Source organism: Talpa occidentalis, unplaced genomic scaffold (assembly GCF_014898055.3).
Source record: "Talpa occidentalis isolate TD23 unplaced genomic scaffold, MPIMG_talOcc4v2.1, whole genome shotgun sequence".
Classification (NCBI taxonomy): Eukaryota; Metazoa; Chordata; class Mammalia; order Eulipotyphla; family Talpidae; genus Talpa; species Talpa occidentalis.
In genome coordinates this window covers 24,324,251-24,345,533 of record NW_026555331.1, presented here as the reverse complement: position 1 = coordinate 24,345,533, position 21,283 = coordinate 24,324,251, and the positions used below count along the sequence as shown (strand labels likewise).

Genomic DNA, 21,283 nt, shown 5'->3' with positions numbered 1-21,283 from the left:
AAATAAATAAATAAATCTTAAAAAAAAAAAAAAAAACACCCTATTTGGCATACCAGATTTTCTTTTTTTTTTTTTTTTTTTTTTTTTTTTTTTAAATATTAAATTTTATTTTTATATTCCCCCATACAATTGCAAACGCCCCATTCTGACCCCAATCCTTCCCCTCCCGCCCCCCACCCCCAAAAAGTGTCTCTGGTTCATAGTTTTTTGTTGATTTTGATTTTCACTTTCTTATATTCATTTTCCTGGTCCCTTATTTAAGTTTTCTAGATTCCTGCTATGAGTGAGACCATCCGGTATTTTTCTTTTTCTTTTTGGCTTATTTCGCTGAGCATGATCCCTTCCAGCGCCATCCATGTTGCTGCAAATTGCATGTGTTTATCTTTTTTGAATGCTGAGTAATATTCCATGGTATATATGTACCACATCTTCTTGATCCAGTCATCTACTTTTGGGCATTTGGGTTGTTTCCAAAGCTTAGCTATTGTAAACAGTGCTGCTATAAACATAGGAGTGCAGGTGCTCTTTGGAATTGATGTTTCTGTGTCCTTTGGGTAAATACCTAGGAGTGGAATTGCTGGATCATATGGAAGCTCTATGTTTAGTAGGTCCAGAAATCTCCACACAGCTCTCCATAGTGGTTGGACCAGTTTGCACTCCCACCAACAGTGCAGAAGAGTTCCTTTTTCTCCACATCCTCGCCAACATTTGTTGTTGCTAGTTTTTTTAATATGTGCCATTCTCACTGGTGTGAGATGGTATCTCATGGTAGTTTTGATTTGCATTTCCCTGATTGCAAGTGATGTTGAACATTTTTTCATATGTCTGTTGGCCATTTGCATTTCCTCTTCAGAGAAGTTTCTTTTTAGCTCTTCTGCCCATTTTTTGACTGGATTATTTTCTTTGTTGTTGCTGAGTCTCATCAGCTCTTTGCAGATTTTTGTGATCAGTCCTTTATCATTAGTGTTGGGTGCAAAAATGTTCTCCCAGTTGGTGGGGTTTCTCTTTGTTTTTGTTATTGTCTCTTTTGCTGTGCAGAAGCTCTTTAATTTGATGTAGTCCCAGCTGTTTATCTTTCTCTTCACTATCACTGCTTTGGGTGATGTGTCTGTAAAGATGTCTTTGATGTGCAAATCCCGTAGTGTTTCGCCTATATTTCCTTCTATGTATTTTATGGTTTCAGGTCTTATGTCTAGTTCTTTAATCCATTTTGAGTTGATTTTTGTGTATGGTGTGAGGTAGTGGTCAAGCTTCATTCTTTTGCATGTAGCGACCCAGTTTTCCCAGCACCATTTATTGAACAAACTTTCTTTGCTCCAATGCATAGTCTTTGCTCCTTTGTCAAAGATTAGTTGACCATAAATCTGTGGGTTTATTTCTGGATTTTCTATTCGATTCCATTGGTCTGTATGTCTGTTCTTGTTCCAATACCATGCAGTTTTGATGATTATGGCTTTGTAGTAGAGTTTGAAGTCTGGGAGTGTGATGCCTCCATTCCCTTCTCTTTTTTTCAGTAGAGCTTTGGCTATTCGGGGTTTTTGGTGATTCCATATGAATTTCATCAATAATTGTTCTATTTCTTTGAAGAATGCCATAGAGATTTTGATTGGAATAGCATTGAATCTGTATATTGCTTTTGGTAGGATGGCCATTTTAATAATGTTTATTCTTCCAATCCATGAGCAGGGGATGTCTTTCCATTTCTTTGTGTCTTCTTCTATTTCTTTTAACAGTGTTTTATAGTTTTCTTTGTATAGGTCCTTTACCTCTTTTGTTAGATTTATTCCCAAATATTTGATTTTTTTTGTTTCGATAATAAAAGGGGTGGTTTTTTTGATTTCTTCTTCTTCAGATTTATTGTTTGTGTATAGGAAGGCTACTGACTTTTGCGTGTTGATTTTGTATCCTGCCACTTTACTGAATTGATTGATGAGTTGAATTAGTTTTTCTGTGGAGATTTTGGGGTTCTCTATGTATATTATCATATCATCTGCAAATAGTGATAGTTTGACTTCTTCTTTTCCTATTTGGATTCCTTGGATGTCTTTCTCTTGTCTTATTGCTCTGGCTAGGACTTCCAGTATTATATTGAAAAGCAGTGGTGAGAGTGGACATCCTTGTCTTGTTCCAGATCTTAATGGAATTGCTTTCAGCTTTTCACCATTGAGAATGATACTGGCTGTTGGCTTCTCATAGATGGCCTTTATGATGTTGAGGTATGTTCCTTGTATCCCAAGAATTTCAAGGGCTTTTATCATGAATGGGTGTTGCACTTTGTCGAAAGCTTTCTCAGCATCTATTGATATTATCATATGGTTTTTATATTTCTTTTTGTTGATGTGTTGGATAACGTTGATTGATTTTCGGATGTTAAACCATCCTTGTGCCCCTGGAATGAATCCAACTTGGTCGTGGTGAATTATCTTATGGATACATTGTTGGATTCTGATAGCTAAAATTTTATTGAGGATTTTTGCATCAGTGTTCATTAGGGAGATTGGCCTATAGTTTTCCTTTTTTGTGTTGTCCTTATTCGGTTTTGGTATTAGTGTAATATTGGCTTCATAGAACGTGTTTGGTATTGTCCCTTCCTTCTCAATTTTTGGAAGAGTTTGTGAAGGATAGGCACTAATTCGTCTCTGAATGTTTGGTAGAATTCATTTGTAAATCCATCAGGTCCTGGGCTTTTGTTTTTGGGGAGGTTTTTAATTACCATTTCAATTTCGCTGCTTGTAATTGGTCTGTTTAGGTGTTCTATTTCTTCTTTATCTAGCTTTGGGTGATTGTAGAGTTGTAGGAATTTGTCCATCTCCTCTATATTGTTGAACTTGTTTCCATATAACTGTTCATAGTAGTTACTGATTATTCTTTTGATTTCTGCTGTGTCCGTTGTGATTTCTCCTCTTTCATTTATGATTCTGTTTATTTGTGCTTTCTCCCTTTTTTCCTTTGTGAGCCTGGCTAGGGTTTGTCTATTTTATTTATTTTTTCAAAGAACCAGCTCTTGGTTTCATTGATCTTTTGGATTGTTTTTTTAGTTTCAATTTCATTTATTTCTGCTTTGGTTTTTATTATTTCTTTTCTTCTACTGGTTCTGGGGTTATTTTGTTGTTCTTTTTCTAGATCTTTGAGCTTCGAGATTAGGTTGTTTCTTTGAGTTCTTTCTTGTTTTTTGATGTGAGCTTCTATTGCTATATATTTTCCTCTTATTACTGCTTTTGCTGCATCCCATACATTTAGGATATTGGTGTCCTCCTTGTCATTCAATTCAAAGAATTTTTTAATTTCTTCTTTGATCTCCTCGTTAGTCCAGTGGTCTTCCAGTAATGTGGCTTTTAATCTCCATGAGGTAGGATAGTTCCTTGCCTTCTTTTTATGATTTATTTCTAGTTTGATGCCTTCGTGGTCAGAAAAGATGGTTGGTATGATTTCAATCTTGGTGTATCTGTTGATGTTTGTCTTGTGCCCCAGTATGTGATCGATCCTGGAGAATGATCCGTGTGCGCTTGAGAAAAATGTGTACTCCGTTTTTGTTGGGTTTAGTGTTCTATAGATGTCTGTTAAGCCCAAATGCTCTAGGTCCTTATTTAGAGCTTTAGTTTCTTTACTTATTTTTTGTCTTGTTGATCTATCCATTGTTGATAGTGGTGTGTTGAAGTCTCCCACTACATATGTGTTTTCTCTGATGTCTGTTTTCAGAGAGGACAACAGTTGTCTGATATATTTTGGTGCTCTTTCGTTTGGTGAGTATATGTTAATGAGTGTTATTTCTTCTTGAAGTATTGTCCCCTTAATCATAATGTAGTGACCATGGGGGTCTCTTTTTATTTTTTTGAGTTTGAAGTCTGTTTTATCTGATATAAGTATAGCTGTTCCTGCTTTCTTTTTTGGCCCATTTGCTTGTAGGATTGTTTTCCATCCTTTGATTTTGAGCCTATTTTTATCTTTTGTAGCTAAATGTGTTTCCTGGAGACAGCAAAAGGTTGGGTTTTGTTTCTTAATCCAGGCTGCAACTCTGTGTCTTTTTATTGAAGAGTTTAGTCCATTTACATTTAGAGTTAATATTGATATGTTAGCATCTGTATTTGCCATTATGTTTGTCTTTCCTTTGATTTTATTTATTTATTCTTTTAATAACTTTTTTTTTTTTCTGGTCTTCTTTCGTTGTTATTCGTCCCTCTGAGGTTCTGGCTTTAGGATTCCTTGTAGTATTTTTTGGAGTGGGGGTTTAGTCGCAATGAAATTCCGGAGTTTCTCTTTGTCTGGGAAGGTCCATATTCTTTCTTCATGGAGGAAAGAGAGCTTTGCGGGATAGAGTATTCTTGGTTGGCATCTGTTTTCTTGGAGTCTGTTGACTATGTCCCTCCACTCTCTCCTTGCCCGTAATGTTTCTTCAGAGAAGTCTGATGTCAGCCTGATTGGTTTTCCTTTGAATGTTATCTGTTTCTTCCCTCTTGTCAGCTTCATTATTTTTTCCTTGTCCTGGATTCTTGGGAGCTTTACTATTATGTGTCTTGCTGTGTTTTTCCTTTCGTCGTGGAAGTTTGGTGTTCTTCTTGCTTCTTGTATATCAATTTTCAGCTCCTTCTTCTCATTTGGGAAGTTCTCTTCAATTATATCCATGAATATTTTCTCTGTTCCTACATCTCTCTCCTCTCCTTCTGGAATTCCTATAACTCTTATATTTCCTTTCCTCATGGAGTCAGATAGTTCCCGAAGTCTTTCTTCATTCTTTTTCCTTCGTACTTCTCTTTCCTTTTCTGTTTTGGTTCTTTTTATTTCTGTGTCTTCAAGATTACTTATTCGTTCTTCCATTTCATCTATTCTGCTTTCATTGCTTTTCCCAGAGTTCTTTAGTTCCTCCATTAATTCTTTGATCTCCTGCATTTCTCTTACTTCCCTCTTTAGGGACTCAATTTCCTTCTTCTGATCTATCACTTTTTTAATCATGGCAATTTTAAATTCTCTTTCTGGAAGGCTCAGAAGTTCTTCCAAGTTGCTGTCGTTGCAATCTGGGGAGTGGTTTTCTTTTTGTGGTGTGCTTCTTTCCTGAGGAGTTTTTAGGTTGCGTGTGGTTCTTCTACTCCCTACTGTCTGTTTTCTAATTTGTCGTATGCGTTGGGACACTGTGTTGCTCGGACTGACTGACATCTTGGGTGAACTTCTCCGCTCCCCTCTGGCTCTTCCAGGAGCCATCTCTGTCTTCTGGGGGAGCTTTCTGCTGGTTTTAGGCAGTTTTTACTGAAGAAATGTCCCTGTTCTCAAATGGCGAAGCGGGATGCAGTCCCTGCGCCTCCGGTTTCAGGCACACTCTTCTGCGCACCCGGTCTGCCCCGGACGTGGGTGCCTGCTCCCTCTGTGGGCTCAGACTGCTGGTCGGAAGGGGCCTGGCGTGGAATAACTTCCCGGCTGGCCACTGGGTCCTCCAGAAACCTTCTGCCCTTTTCAAGCAGTCTTAAGAAATGTCCTGTTTTATAGGGTGTTAGTGACTTTTTTTTTCCTGGTCGCTAGGTGGCGCCAGAGATCTCTCCTATTGTCCTTGGGGGCTGTTTTTCGCCTCCCCCCACCCCGTGGGACAGAGAACAGAGCGGGAATGGTAGGGTACACCTCAACAGCTTTGGGTGCTGTGTCTGCCTTGTGCCCCACCGTCGTGGAGAAACCACGCCCCGAATTTTCGTGCCCGGGTCTCAGTTCAAAGCCCTCAGTTCCAGGACGCGGGCTGTAGCCCAGTTCAGTGGCGAGGGAATGGCGCCTTTTGCACCGCTCCCGTGCCTGGGCGCCTGGTTCCTGCTCACTCAGGGAGGGACCTTCACCTCAGTGAGGACCTCCGCGCGTCTCCCCGCAAGCCTAGGTCGTCTCCCAGCAAGCCTAGGTCGCAGGCGCGGGGACCTGGGCAGCCGCGATCCAGGTCTGCACTTGCTTTTCAAGCGCGCCGAGCGCGCCGAGCGCGCCGCTATCCGCGCAGGCTTACCAGCAGCCCGGGCTGTGTGCGCGTCTCCCGGGGTCTTTGTTCTTCTCTAATGGCGCCCGGAGCCGTTCGCTCACCGCTGCGGTGGATCCTGCAGGGTTCGCCTCAGCTCCCGTTCACGGGGTGTGGTGGCTGCAATAGTTCCTTTCCACTCACAGTCCCGCTTGCTACGTCGTTTGTTCTTGTGGGCCGTTTTGGTTTGTTGTTTCCTCCTCTCTGCCGGTCGGAGAGTGCCGCCTCTGTGGGCGGGGGAGGGGAGCAGGGTTCTGCCCATACCAGATTTTCTAAGCAGTAGTTTTTAAAAGCTCAGAATCATATCATTATCAGGAGAATTCTACTTAAATTTCTAAACAATCTTTTAAATTTAAAGAGCATTTTAACCTGATGGATTCTGCCTATAGTTTTCTAAGAATGATAAGCCAGTCTAAGCTTCGTGCTATAGAATTGGATCCCACAGTGAGCTCGCAAACCATGAAGGAAATGACAATAAAATGCACTTAAGCAAACTCGTCAGTTAATAAATACAGCTGATTGTTGTTAAACTGTATGTCAGTATTTGGATGGCAGTCTTAACCTCTTTGCTGCTGTTTCTCACAGCAGAAATTGCCTAATTATAATTCATGGGATTCCAAGGAAATTAATATTTAATAGAAACTCTGAATATAAGTTAAATTTAGAAGGTACTGAGCACCTTCTAAAAGTACCTTCTAAAAGAAGGTAAATTTTTAGAAGGTACCGTCTATAAATGTAGAAGGTACTGAGCAACTGTTTGTATCTATACCTACCTTAGTACCTTTTGTCACTTAGAATAGTGGACAATACACCTCCTGTGACCTCTTTTGGAAGTAATATCAGGCTCCTGTTGTATTTCTTAGTACTGAACTGAATTTCTGTTCTATCCCGGACATTTTTTTTTTACTAAAATGGTTCATTCTTGTGTCTTTTTTGTTTGTTTATGTGCGCTACGCTACAATGCATGCTCCTTAGTTTACTTACCTATTGCTACAGAATGTTATTTTATATTCATAGGACTATTTCCAAGGCTACAAATAAAAGAAAATCTACATTTGTTTGCAGTATTAAATCTTTTACTACCAATGTAAGATGCTGCCTGCTGTCCTTTCTTATGGGGGAAAAAAAACCCTTTTACTCTAAGTTTTAATGCAGCTTATAATGTTTTGTTTACATTAAACAGTGTAACTGATCACACAACTAATCAACATTCTTTCAGCTGGACTTACACTTGCATAGATCTTCTAGATCTCATACAAACCAACTATGCTGGGACAAATTTTTCTCTTCAAAGGATTAGTTTACAGAAAACATTAGACTCACGGTCCTTTTATGTGGATATAGTATACATTGGACAAACATCTACAACCTCAACCTGGGATGGTATGTTGTATCATTTCACTTCTATGTACACCTTTAAATCTATTTAGTACAAAAATCTTACTGTGGCAATAATTTATATTCTGTAGATTAGAGAGAAACATTAATCTCTAAATATTAGTGAGTTGTTCTTTCATCACAATGATGTTATGATTTAAATCATATTTTTTAAATGAATAAGGCCAAGTATTTTTTCTAAGGACAAATACATCTATTGTGTAAGATTTCTCATTATAGCAAGAATTCCTTTATAGTTCTGTATTTGCTTACAGGTCAACAAGCTGGCAAACATTTTCAGTTTGCCTTGTTTTCATTGAAAAATCAACTACCGAGACAGAGATATATTCCTAGAAAAAAAAACCCAGCATCTAGTTAATTAATATCTAGTAAGATTGAGTGAAAGTTTCCATTGACTTCATAGTGATAATAATGCAATAAATGAAAACTTTATTCTTGATAGTTTTGGCATTGTTTTTCAAGTCATATTAGACATATATATGATGATAAAATAAGAAAGTTAAACTGCAATCTTCTTTTAAAAAGCAGCTGAAGATATGAAAACGGTGTTGGTGTATTATGCTTTTTAAAGCTCTCAAACAATTATATGTGAAATACATTTTGTCTATCATAAAAGAAATATCAGCCTGACCTGAGAGTTAGTAAAAGTTTACCAAGCTTCCCAAATTACTGCCTTAAAGTCTTCTTTTTATAAGTTGAATTTAAACAGCTTATTCCATGATATGTGGTTATTATTTGATGATTTTTTTTTTTAGTGGTAGAAGCTATGCAATTTTACCTCCTATTTTTGTTTATCTCTATTCTTCAGAAATGCCACAGAGAAGACTTCCAGCATTAGCAAACAAAGGGATATTTTTAAAGCACTTTCAGGTGAATCAGACCAAAATTAATGGACCAAATGTGACTAGTCAATATTCTATCACCATGACTTCATATAATTGCAGTTATAATATACCCAGGATGGCTGTGAGCTTTGGGCAGGTAAGCCTTGAAATTTTACAAGTTACTACTTTCAACTTATGAAGCATTAGCTGTGATCTAGTAGATTTTCTTTTTAATTTGTACCAATAATTAACATACAAATTGAATATCTTTTATAAGACATTTATTTAAATGTAAATAAGTGAAGGTTCAGCGGCTTATAGAACTGGACCATGAAAATTCAATTTAAATATTAAAAAAATCTTCAAGGAATAAGTGTTTGGGTGAAAAAACAGGGGAAATAGCCTTAATAAGTGGTCGCATTTAAATCGTTTTCTCCGTTGATTTAAAAGGAGAAGTTGTGGGCTGTTCCAATGAAAATCCTTGAACAGAGATTATTGAAAGAATAACGAGATTCCACTTTATGTTTTTATTTTGTTTGTCATAAATACCTTTTTTGGTCATGATTCCAAAAGGTTCTGAGCAATTCTTTGTACTACATTGTTATTTATAAATGCAGTTAGTATTACAAATAGGAGTATATTTACATTAAGTTACCTACAAAATTATGCAATGAGTTATTTTCTGCAACAAACCCAAAACATTAAGTTCAAAAATAAAGGTTAAATACTAATTAAATAATATAAAGTCTCACAAGATCTTTTTGCTAACCAGATGATTTTATGAATAAAAATATAGGAAAACTTAAAATTATCTCTAATCCAGCCTACCCCAATGTTTTAATCTTAATATCTTGAAGATGAAAATGTTTTGCAAGATTCCTCATTAAATGCTAATTAGCAGTTGCATCCTCACTCTTTGGTTATTTGCCCATGATAAACCTGGAGAATGTGGGACTTACATTTTTGTGACCTTTTAAAAAAAACTTGAAGTGAGAGATTCATGCAGCTTTGTGGCTATATTTAAATGTTCAGATAAATGAATTGTTTTAAAACTGTAGCTTTGAGATAAGTGTAGATTCATGTACAGTTATGAAACATAATGTAGAAATATTCCTATACCCTTCACCCATTCTTCCTCAATACATAACAGCACAAGAGCACAAGGAAACTGATACAATCTTGAGACCTTATTCAGATTTTGCCAATTCTACATGCTTTCCTGTGTGTGTCTATGTATCTATGTCTTTGTATATAGGTGTAGTTGTTGTAGTTGTAGTTGTAGTTATGTATTAGATTTTCACTTGTGTCGATTCACCTGATTACCTCGCAACAATTCCATCACCAAGAGCCCTCACATTACCCTTGTTTTAGCACAGTTATCTTCCTCCACTTCCCAACTCCACAACTCCTTTATACCTGCAATCACTAATCTGTCTTTGCAGTCTAGTATAATCATACCAGATTGTTGTCCTTTGAGATTATCTTTCTTCACTCAGCAAAGTTTCTTGGTTTCTGTCTATGTTATATCAATAGTTTGTTCATTCTGATTGCTGAGTAGTATTTAATGGTTTGGATAAACCACAGATTGTTTAAGCATATGCACATTGAAGGAATGTGAGTTGATAACGGTTTGGGGTTATTATGAATAAAGCCATGACCATTTATCTACTGGTTTTCATTTGACATAAGTTTTCATTTTCTGGGTTAACTGCCTAATAGTGCAACTATGTGATAATATGGTAAGCTCATATATATATATATATATATATATATATGTGTGTGTGTGTGTGTGTGTGTGTGTGTGTGTGTGTGTGTAGTTATAGTTATATAGTTTATATATATAGTTAGTGTGTGTGAAAGTGTGTGTGTGTGTATATATGTATATATGTATATTTTTCAGGTCAGATCCTGTACAGTTTTATTAGATGTAGATATAAGTACTTCATTTTCTTTTAAGTAATTAAAGATGATCTTGTGTTAATTTCTATTTCTACATGTTCTTTATTTGTATATAAAAATGTTTTTGGTTTTTGTGTGTTGTTCTTTATACACTGAAACCTTGCTAAACTCTGAATTTCTGCAAAGTAAATGCACTCAAGAGCAAGATTTAAAAAAAAAAGATTAGTCCCCCCGAAATAAAAGACCTTCTTGTGCCTTCCTGTCATTAGATCTCTCACCCTTTACCTCTAGATAGTCCTAGTTTGATTTCTACCATCATTTATTAGTTTTGCTTGTTTTTAGTTTTCATGTCGATGAATGTCAGCATGTATTCATTGCGTCAGTTTCTTTTATTTAATATTGTGAGACTCCTATTGTTCATGTAGGTGTAGTTTGTTCTTTTTCATTGATATACAGCATTTCCTAGTACGAACATTCATTCTACTTCTAATGAGCTTTTGCATTATTTCTGATTTAGGACTATTAGGAATGAAACTACGATGAACATTCTTAAATATGTTTTTTGATACTTTTATTTTCTCATTTCTGTGGATAACAATAATTTTATCATTATCAAGAGCTTAATTTTAAATTTCACAAGATTAACAAAAAATTGTGACAGAATAGAAGCTGATGAATATCATTTTTGCTATTGGAGTTGCAATCTATAATTTTCTTTTAATTTTAGGTAATGAAATGTTTATAAAGACAGTATCTCATACCCATGAGGTTTGTCGTTTTTTGATAACCAAGAGACCGTCTCGTTTCCTTGCCTCTCTACAGTGATTAGCACTGTACCTTGAACAGAATGCCTGCTCAATAAATATTTGCTCCTTGAGTGATGGAGGGTGCAGTCTGGATTAATGAGCTATTACTGTGGTTCCAGCTGATTGCTACACAGATGACTGAGTTGACTTTGGCCTCATTATTGCAGCTAGATAGGTATGGCCTGTGTTGATTTATGTGACTCTCCTTAATGTTCGGAAGAATCCTGGATACCTGAGGCTCAGTAAGTCATGTCACAGGCCCGTATGATGATAAATCGGGATCATGTTAACCATTGTTATCTTTAACCATTTTAATATTTATTTTTGAAATTAGGTGATCAGAAATGAGAAAGAGAATGAATCTGTTTACAGAGGAAATAATTGGCCGGGGGAGTCAAAGATTCGCATTCAAAGAATTCAAGCAGCATCTCCACCTATCGGTGGCAGCTTTGACATTCAGGCTTATGGTCATGTTCTCAAAGGTATATGAAAAAGATCAGAAATTGATATGTGTCAATTGGGTAGTCCTGGTTTAGACAACCAAATCGATATGTTGGTATCTATTTTTCTAATATTATTTCCCTACATAATGTACATACTTGAGATTATAAGAAGTGTAAAACTAAATTCTCCAGAACAAATAGCATGTTCATCATTGGCTTAGCAAGTCGCACTCTCGGAAATTTGTGTGTCTTATATCCATAGCTTATAAGTTATCGATAAAGTTCATTGATAATAGAACTAAAAATATTTGAGCCGGAAAAAAATATTTGAGCTGAGATTATACATGTAAGATTCTTTTTCATGTAATTTTTTTCCCTAGAAATATCTCAATTCTTGACATAAGTATGATGCAAATTTATTTTTTTTTACTATATTGGTGCTGGACAGTGGGTTTACAAGTGATGTATATAGCACACAATTTTAAGAATGGCTTATGAATTTTGACTCCTGCTGTTTGCCGTCCCTTGTGAGTGCAGGCCTCCCTGCTGCTGTGTCGGCTACAGATTTACAGTTTGCTCTCCAGAGTCTAGAAGATGTGGGACAAGTCTCTGTTACACGAGAGGGAACGTGTGCTGGGTACTCCTGGAACATCAAATGGAGAAGCACATGTGGAAAGCAGAATCTTCTACAGGTTCCCCCATTTGACATATATTATTCCAAAAATTCAAGTTAACTTTAATCATTTAATTCAAGTTTTAATTGATGCATTTATGATAATGTAATGATCTTAGCATTTAATTCCTTGGGTGAATTGTGCTCATTTTTGAAGAGGCTTGTTTTTCCAAAAATGTGACTTAACAAGTTTTGAACAGTTTTTTTTTCATCCTTTGACTTTCATTCACTTTCAGCTGTGCTTACATTTAAAGAGAAAAACTAGCGTAGTTATATCTGTCTCCACTTTTCTAAAAAAAAAATCTTTTTAAAAATAGGTTAATGATTCCAACATTATTGGAGAAAAGGCTAATATGACAGTTATGAAGATCAAGGAAGGAGGCCTATTCAGACAACACATACTTGGAGACCTGCTTCGTACACCGAACCAACAGCCACAGGTATTTATCAAACTTTCTTCATGACTTTTAATGTAATTTTAAAATATATCACTAGTTTCTAATACACTAAAGAGCTGGGAAAAAAGGAGAGATGACATCTTTAATTTCTTGTGAATATTTGTTAACAGTTAACTCAATATTATTTTATGATTTCTTGAAAAATTCTTTTATGATAGAAGAATGGATTTTTGAGCTCTACCACTGCCTGTTAGAATTTGAAAATATACTTTTCATTTACCTTTTATACTAAGTCTGTGAAGTAATTATTGATATTGTCACTTTAATGATAAGAAAAGTAAAGTGTAACAAGTTTAGGTGACTTTACCAAGAGCCTTTATTTTCCTACATAGCACTAACCACCCCCAGGGTATAGTAAGCATCTACTTTTTCTTTTTAATTTACAGTCTTATGCAATTCTCTGTCCTACCCCCACTAGAATATAAATTGGGTGTCGGCAGAGTTGCGTCTGTTTTGTTTAATGTTCTAGTCCTATAGTCTGACATTTACTACGTGTCTGACACATAGTTCACATATTTGTTGAATGAATCAATGAAGTATAAAAGCAGAAAAAGTATTAAATAGAATACACTAACCTTTATAAATAAGCAAACAAATAAAATTCCATATCCATTCTAAATTCTGTGCATGTTCTGTTGAATCATGCCAAACTCTGTTCTCTGTTTCTCTTTCCTAATTTGTAGGTTGAAGTCTATGTCAATGGCATTCCTGCTAAATGTTCAGGTGACTGTGGTTTTACCTGGGATCCCAAGGCTACTCCCCTCATCTCTGCTATAAACCCTTCTCAAGGTAACCTTGTGCTTCATTACTCTGTGCAGAGGGTAGAAGACCATTAGCAAAAATGTAAACTTTGGGGCCTCCCTGGTGGCGGAGGGTTAAAGATAGTGCTATGAAGCTATCGCCAGACATTGCAGCACGAGTTCAATTCAATCCGACAGGCCAGGGAGCAATCCACATGGTGCACCAGACCTCTCTTGTCTCGCACACTGCTCCCCTCAGCAGTGTATTTCAGTAGATCTGCCTGTTCTGCTCGCCACTCTATCTGGTGAATCTTCTCACCTCCTGCCGCCATTCCCACACCTCTGGCTTACACCCCAGTTTTTGTATGCATAAATAAATAAATCTTTTTAAAAAATGTAAACTTTGATTTTTTAAAGAGTGTCATCAAGTAAGGTGAGCAGGGATTTCTACACACTGAATAAAAAGTCTATCAGATCAAAATAGTGATCAAAGGGAACACCAGTTATTTACTAACTCCTTTGAAAATGACTCACGAGTCTTCTCCAATGTCACCAACTTAGAATTGTCTCTGAAATTTCACTTTGTCACTGAAGCATTTTTGTTAAACTCTGCTAGGTAGGGGATTAATAGGAATAATTCATCATATGAGCTCTCTTCTAGGAGATTTAATACTAAAAGGCCGTAATAAGACAATTGCCATTTAGCAAAAGAACATAATTAGGTCCTAGAATTGAGAAAAAGATAGAAAAAATATTAAGAACATAAACGAGGGGGACATATTCTTTTTTTTAAGATTTATTTATTCATACAAGAACTGGGGTAAGGGCCTCCCCTGGTGGCGCAGCAGTTGAGTGCTGGGCTGCGAAGCTGCCCGCAGCCTCTGCAGCACCGCTTCCATCCCCAGCCGCCGGTGAGGGTCCCACATGGTGCGCAGACCTCTCCTGTTGCGCCCGCTGCTCCCCTCAGCAGTGTATTTCATCAGTCTGCCTGTTCCGTTCCCCACTCTGGCTCTGGTGAATCCTCTCACCCTCCCGCACTTCTGACTGTACCCAGTGCTTGTATAAATAAATAAATAAATCTTTAAAAAAGAAAAAAAAAGAACTGGGGTACAGGCCAGAGGTGCAAGGATTCACTAGAGACAACGTAGAGACCAGAACTACTGAAATACACTGCTGAGGAGAACAGTGGGAGAGACAGGTGAGATTTACTGTGCCATGTGGGTCAGCTCCCTGGCCGGGGATCAAACTCATGCTGCAGTGGCTATGGATAGCTTCATAGTGCTGTGTCTTAACCCCTTGTGCCACCAGGATGGCCCTGAGGGGGACATATTCTACCAGATCTATATAATATATAACTGCTTTAAAAAATATAACTCGACACCTTGTATCTGAACTCTCAAAAGGACTGAAATAACGGGACTAAATACTGTAGGGAATGACTTTTTTCGTCAGAAAACTAAGCTCAGATACTATAATTACTTGCTTCATCTTGGTGAGTAGCAGGAAAATTCATCTGCTCATTATACATTAGCAAAAATTTTTTGAAATTTTTTTAAAAGTATGCTTTTGTGTTGAAAGAATATATTCTTCAGACTTTCTTACTGTCATGCTATTACCTTTGGGATAATTCATTTTACATGGGAACAAAGCTATCAAAACTAAGCATTTGATTGACATTAATTTTGTTTTAGCCCTTTGATGTACTTATTTTTGTATCCATTCTTGTGTTTTGTAATGAATGTCCACTTTCACATGTATTTTCTGAAGAAAATATATTTCTTACTCAAAATAATTAACAACCTAAGTCTCCTTTTGGCACATTTTGCTAATTTTAAAAGTAATGAAAAGATAAACATGAATAATGCTATGAAACATCCATGTTCTCTTCACTGGAAACTTAACAGCTGTTAATACTTTGTCATATTTAATTCCTATCATCAATTTAAGAAGTAAAATATTACAGGAACAGCTGAAATCCTTTTCTGAGCACCACCTCTCTTCCTAGACTCCTCTAAACCTCCCCTGAGCCAATTACAATAATTAATTTTGTGTGATTTCTTGCATGCCACTTGTATATAATACACACATGGTAATTTTGCCAGATTTTTTATTTTACAAATGAGATATTGCAATGTAAATATTATCTGCATCTTTTGCCATTCAGCATCATTTTGAGAAGCACATGGTTTTATGTACAACACTTTAAAATATTTCATCAGTGTATCAATTTATTTATTCTTCTATTGAAGACATTTAGATTGTTTACAATTTTTTTGTTTTTACATATAACATTGTATTAAGCTTTGTTATATAATTTTACGATTTTATACATACTAGAGCTTTTTTAGGGTAAATGCCCAGATGTGGCATTGCTGGATAATAACTGAATATAGGTATTCAGTTTATTAGGTGATCAGATTGCTATCCAATGTAGCTTTGTTTCCAGCAGATGTGAGAACACCATATTTCCCACATCTTACCAGCTCCCTAATTTTGGTCAATCTGGTAGATGAAAGAAATTATCAGTTGTCTTTTAGTGTCTTATTCATGGAAACATTTAAATCATTGATTTATTCTAATTTGTGTTATCTTTTCCTTTATGGCTACCCATGCCTTTTTGTTTCATATTTAAGAACTCTGTCTCCACATTAAACTGATTAAGATATTTGATTTTATTTACTTCTAAAATTTCAGGGATTTTTTTTCATTTTTAGCTATTTAAATCCATGTGGGATCTATGTCCTATGTGAGGCTGTTCAAGTGGGGAGGCTCTAGTATATACTAATAAAATTTGAACACTTAATATTAAATGGTAAAAAATTAGGTATAAAATACTGGACAGCATGTTAAAACTGGAAATAACCCAAATGCTTTCTAATGTGTACCACCTTAGATAGAGGAATCTTATTTCAACCGAAAGAGTCCACCATACTTATTGTACAGTTTCTCTTCTTTTCATGAATTTGTGATGGCAAGTCTATCATAATTCTGTCAAATAAATATATTTATTTAATTGCTATGCTATGGGAGTAATTTTCATTCTCTTATCTCATTCCATACTTCCAGTCAGATAATTTTTTCTCCTTATCTCTATCAACACAGATTCAAATTATGAAGCAATGTTGAATAATTAAATGGAAAAATATTGTTTCTCAATAACTATCATTTTTTCCCACTTGCTTAGGGGATTATTGTACATACTTTAAAAAAATAAGCTTTTTCTGGGAAATATCTAATTTCATAATAAGAGTCTATGTTTTCATTTTAATATTTTATACATATTTATCATTTGCAGGGTCCTATGAAGAAAACACAATTCTAACCATTTTAGGCTCTGGATTCTCTCCTATTTCAGCTGTGTCAGTCTCAATTGGACCAGTGGATTGCCCTCTCATTTCTGTGAATGGTAGGTCCATTTTAAAATTATTATTGTTGAGTCTAATTGTTCTCTAAGAGAAAGTGGAATCAGACTATATTATCCTTTAGAGTTCCCTATAGAATCATGAAATGTTAGATTGCTCTGGATAAATCCATTATCTTTAAATATTTGGTTATGACCACAGACTAATTCTTTCATTGTCATACTGTGACTACGTCCTCCAACAGTAGATTCATTTTTGCTCTCTTTTCCACCTTCTTTGGTGTATATCTGGGACACAAAATATATCAGCTGCTACTATGCCTCCTCTTCCCATACTTTGATCATGCCACATTAGTCTTGCAGTAAGAGGACATGGTCATCTTCCCTGGCTGCTAGTCCAATAGAACCTCTGTCCATTAACACAGAATTTCAAGGTCATTCATATCCTCTACTCTTGACAAAATGATGATCATCATAATTGCATTTTCCTTCCTTCATTTTAATAGGTTGAGAGTTCATAAGTAAATCCATCTTGCGTATCTTTTAAATTAGATGTCATATGCAGTCTTGGAAACCAGCAGTCAATGTTGCACTTCCATTATAAGTGTGCTTTTTCTGTTCTAAGTGAAGTAAAGAATGTTTTCATTTAGTTTAATCAGCTTTCTTGATGAGACCTAGTATTTTACTCAATTTGAGACCTAAACAACATGTTGCAACAAAATTGTTACAATAATTGTTTTTTAGAATTATTGTTATCAATAATACCACTGATTAGGATTTTAAAATTATTTAATACAGACGAGTAATCTCCTTTTTCCATGTTGCAATCAGGAGCAGATTGTTTAGTTTGATTTTACTATTGGGTTATCTAACTCTCTTTTAAGAGTTTGATTCATTACATCATGTAGTTCATAAAAATGTCCTTACGTTAATATAGTGGTCTTTCTTAGATGTATTTCTTGGGGATTGATAAAGAAGATCAGTATCTATATTTTCAAATATAAAATTTCAGTTATTTCTTCTCATGAAAACATTGCTTTATCATGTTCTTTTTTGTCAAAAGAAAATGAGATCAAGTGCCAGATTATGAATGGGAGTGCGGGACAGTTCCCAATTGCTGTGTCCATTGCTGATGTTGGCCTAGCCCGAAATGTAGAGGGTGAAGCATTCCACTTCATGTATCAGAGTCAAATCTCACACATCTGGCCTGCATCTGGAAGTCTAGCAGGTAATAATTATTCTAAGAAAAGAAAACTACATACATTTCTATCATTTCATTGTGCTTTTTCTAAAACAGGGTGAAAGGAAAGGTACCCCAAACTCCTTCATATACAAAAAAGGAGACTTCCCTTTTAGAAGACAAAGTGATTCAGTGGCTGAGTAGTTCTTTTGTTTCTTATGAAGCACAAGTCAGGGTGACTGCTTATACTTACATCTTAGGTTATTGAATTAATATCATCAATTATTACATGTTTCTGTAACAAGCTCATCAATTATGTCAAGATAAGATTTATTAGTTATTATTCTGCTTACCAGCTGCTCCATTTGTTAGCACAGTCTCAGTGGAGCTACTTGACCCAGAAAAAGTTCCGGGAACAATTCAGAGAAAGGAAGGCTGATGCAGAAGATGGAAAGAAAATAACTTATTTTCCCTGCTCTGCTACATTTCCTTTGTAGTTGTTTGCTTTATTATGCTTGGTTTTGAATTTTGTTCTTTGGTCTTGATATTTTTGGTGTGTTTTTTGATTTTGTTTTAATATATGTCATTGTATCTTTTCCCTTAATTTTCCTTTCATTTAGTTATTAAAATTTGGAGCTTGATAAAAGACTTACTTTATTCTCATTGCTCCCAGTAGTTGCTAGTTGTGTACCAAAGCAAATGTTGGTTGCAAATCAGTGTTCTTTCATTGAGACACTTCACCAGCTACTTTATGGTCATCATAAAAATCTAGCTCTGAGTCTTCAGAGCTCAAGCTTTGGTGTGTGGTGGTGATTATATACATCCTAGGTCTGACCTTGATCTATTTGCCAACCCATCTCTTGAGTATTTAGACAATTCTTAAGTGATGAGTTTGATGATTGTCAACGTTTCTTTTTGTTGTAGTTTATCTATTGTTGACTTTTCCTTTTGAAGGTGGTACTCTCCTGACATTATCTGGATTTGGCTTTAATGAAAATTCAAAGGTGTTAGTTGGAAATGATACTTGCAATGTGATTGAAGGGGATGTGAATAAAATAACCTGCAGAACACCAAAAGTAAGTCATCTGATTACAGATCTTTTTTTTTTCTAAATCCAGTATTGAATGAATTAAGGAACACCTCATTGTAGGGTAAACACGGGGCATCTTATTTATTTATAAACTGCAGCTTTTTTTGGAAGATTTATTTATTTATGCATACAAGGCCAGAGGTGTGAGGGGGTGAGAGGATTCACCAGGGACAGAGTAGGGAACAGAACAGGCAGATTGAATGAAATACACTGCTTACGGGAGTAGCGAGCAAGTCAGGAGAGTCTGCTGTGCCATGTGGGTATCTCCCTGGCTGGGGATCGAACTCGTTCATAGGTTGTGTCTTAACCCCTTCAGCAACCAGGGAGGCCCAGCATTTCAGATATCCTCTTTAGAAATTTCTTTACCATCTTTCTGCTAAAATCTAACTATAAAATACTGTCTCCACATTTAAGATACTTAACATCATTAAGGAACAGAGACACATAAATCAGTATTAAACAATGTGTTTCGTTTCAAATAACTGAATGCGATACCAAGTAAAGATAAAATACAGTGGGGGGGAAAGTGTCTGAAAGAATTTCATGGGAGAGTTGATGTGCTGCCAGAACTTGAAGGATGAATGGGAGATGACCATATAAATCAAAAGTTGAAAACAATTCACTGCTAACAAATAATTAAAAAATTTCAAGGAAATAAATCTAGACTTTTAAAAAAAGAATATATATTTTAAATACATTGAAATTTCAGTTTGTTGACCAGAAACAAAGTTCCCCGTGAGGCATTGCATCTCAGGACCAATTACTGCTTTTATTTTAGAAAATTAGATTTAAGCTACGACTCTGATTTGCTTATTATGTGTGGACAAATAATGAATTAAGTCACTAACATTTAAAAAAAATGTAGTAGACTGGGGCCTCCCTGGTGGCGGAAGGGGTTAAGCACCACACTGTGAAGCAATCCACAGCCTCTACAGTGCAGAGTTTGATCCCTGGCCGACCAGGGAACAACCCACATCAGGGAACAACCCGCATGGTGCAGCAGACCTCTCCTGTCTTGTCCACGGCTCCCCTCAGCAGTGTATTTCAGTCAGTCTGCCTGTTCTGTTCCCCACTTTCTTTTTTAATTTTTAAAGATTTATTTATTTATTTATTTATACAAGCACTGGGTACAGTCAGAAGCACGGGAGGGTGAGAGAATTCACCAGAGCCAGAGTGGAGAACAGAACAGGCAGAAGGACCGAGGTACACTGCTGAGGGGAGCAGTGGGCGGCAGGAGAGGTCTGCGCGCCATGTGGGACCCTCGCCCAGTGGCCGGGGATCGAACTGGCACTGCAGAGGTTGCAGGCAGCTTCTCAGCCCAGTGCTCAACTGCTGCGCTGTTGGGGAAGTCCCTGTTCCCCACTTTCTCTGGTGAATCCTCTTACCCCCTGCATCTCTGGCCTGTATCTCAGCTCTTGTATGCATTGATAAATAAATCTTTAAAAATAAATAAATAAATAAATAAATGTAGTAGGCTAAAGTAGATATTATGTAGTTGTAATCAGTAGGAAAAGTAAATTTGAGCACATGTTGGATTGAATAATGAAGATGAAAATCTGGGGTATGCAGTAAATTAGAAATTATTTAATTTAATTTAAATTTGAATTATGTCATTCAGTTAAACAACAAGTGTGCAATAAGTAAGTAGTAGATTCCAGAACAAGTGGTTTTCCTAACTGGAAATTGTTTAGGTGCTTTACCAACGGAAGCACAAAATATTTCTCTTAGTGGTTCAAATGTTCATATTGGATTCTGAAACTAAGTCAGCAAAAGACACAATAATGTGAATTATCAGTGAAAAGGAATAAAAATTGTACTTGAGTCTACTTTAAGAGCAAGAAGCCAAAACTTGTGCTTTATCGATCAGAGAATCACTTGTCCTGAGTGTCTCAACTATATTGTAAAAACCCTTGGGAATCCAGTAATATAAATGCATTAAAACTGATCATAAACACCCACAAAACTGTTACATAATATCTCTTTATCTAAATAATTCAAATATACAACCTCCATTTGACACCACAACTTTTTAAATTTCTGAAAACTGGCTCTGATATATGGCTTTGAAACAAAACACTTCCAGAACTTTATTTTTGAATAACTCTATTTGGTTGTAACTATTCAATTTTTCTATCTTAACATTTAATATTTTTCTAATAATTTTCCCTATTATTTCAGAGAATTGAGGGTACAGTTGATATTTCAGTTATTACCAATGGATTTCAAGCCAAAGCAAAGGATGCTTATAGTTACAATTGTTTACTGACTCCAGTTATAACTGATTTTAGTCCAAAAGTACGGACAATATTAGGTAAGACATTTTTCAATAAGATCAGTCATTTGATATGTATGTAGAAAGAGAAAGAAGCCATTTTTAGAAAGGTTTTTGAGGGATGGTTTTCCTGCAGTTCTGTTTCAGAAAGCAAAACCA

General features: G+C 36.1%; 1 protein-coding gene across 2 annotated transcripts in view; it reads left to right on the top strand.

The window, feature by feature from the left end:
• PKHD1L1 (PKHD1 like 1) overlaps positions 1-21,283 on the top strand; it is a 141,677-nt gene that overhangs the window by 45,748 nt on the left and 74,646 nt on the right. For both annotated transcript variants that reach the window (XM_054692025.1, XM_037502668.2), the window contains exons 22-31: positions 7,200-7,363; positions 8,187-8,359; positions 11,242-11,389; positions 11,888-12,042; positions 12,341-12,463; positions 13,165-13,270; positions 16,517-16,627; positions 17,646-17,810; positions 18,717-18,838; positions 21,031-21,163. In XM_054692025.1, coding sequence (XP_054548000.1) covers positions 7,200-7,363; positions 8,187-8,359; positions 11,242-11,389; positions 11,888-12,042; positions 12,341-12,463; positions 13,165-13,270; positions 16,517-16,627; positions 17,646-17,810; positions 18,717-18,838; positions 21,031-21,163 — 1,400 coding nt within the window. The remainder of the gene's footprint in view (positions 1-7,199; positions 7,364-8,186; positions 8,360-11,241; positions 11,390-11,887; positions 12,043-12,340; positions 12,464-13,164; positions 13,271-16,516; positions 16,628-17,645; positions 17,811-18,716; positions 18,839-21,030; positions 21,164-21,283) is intronic.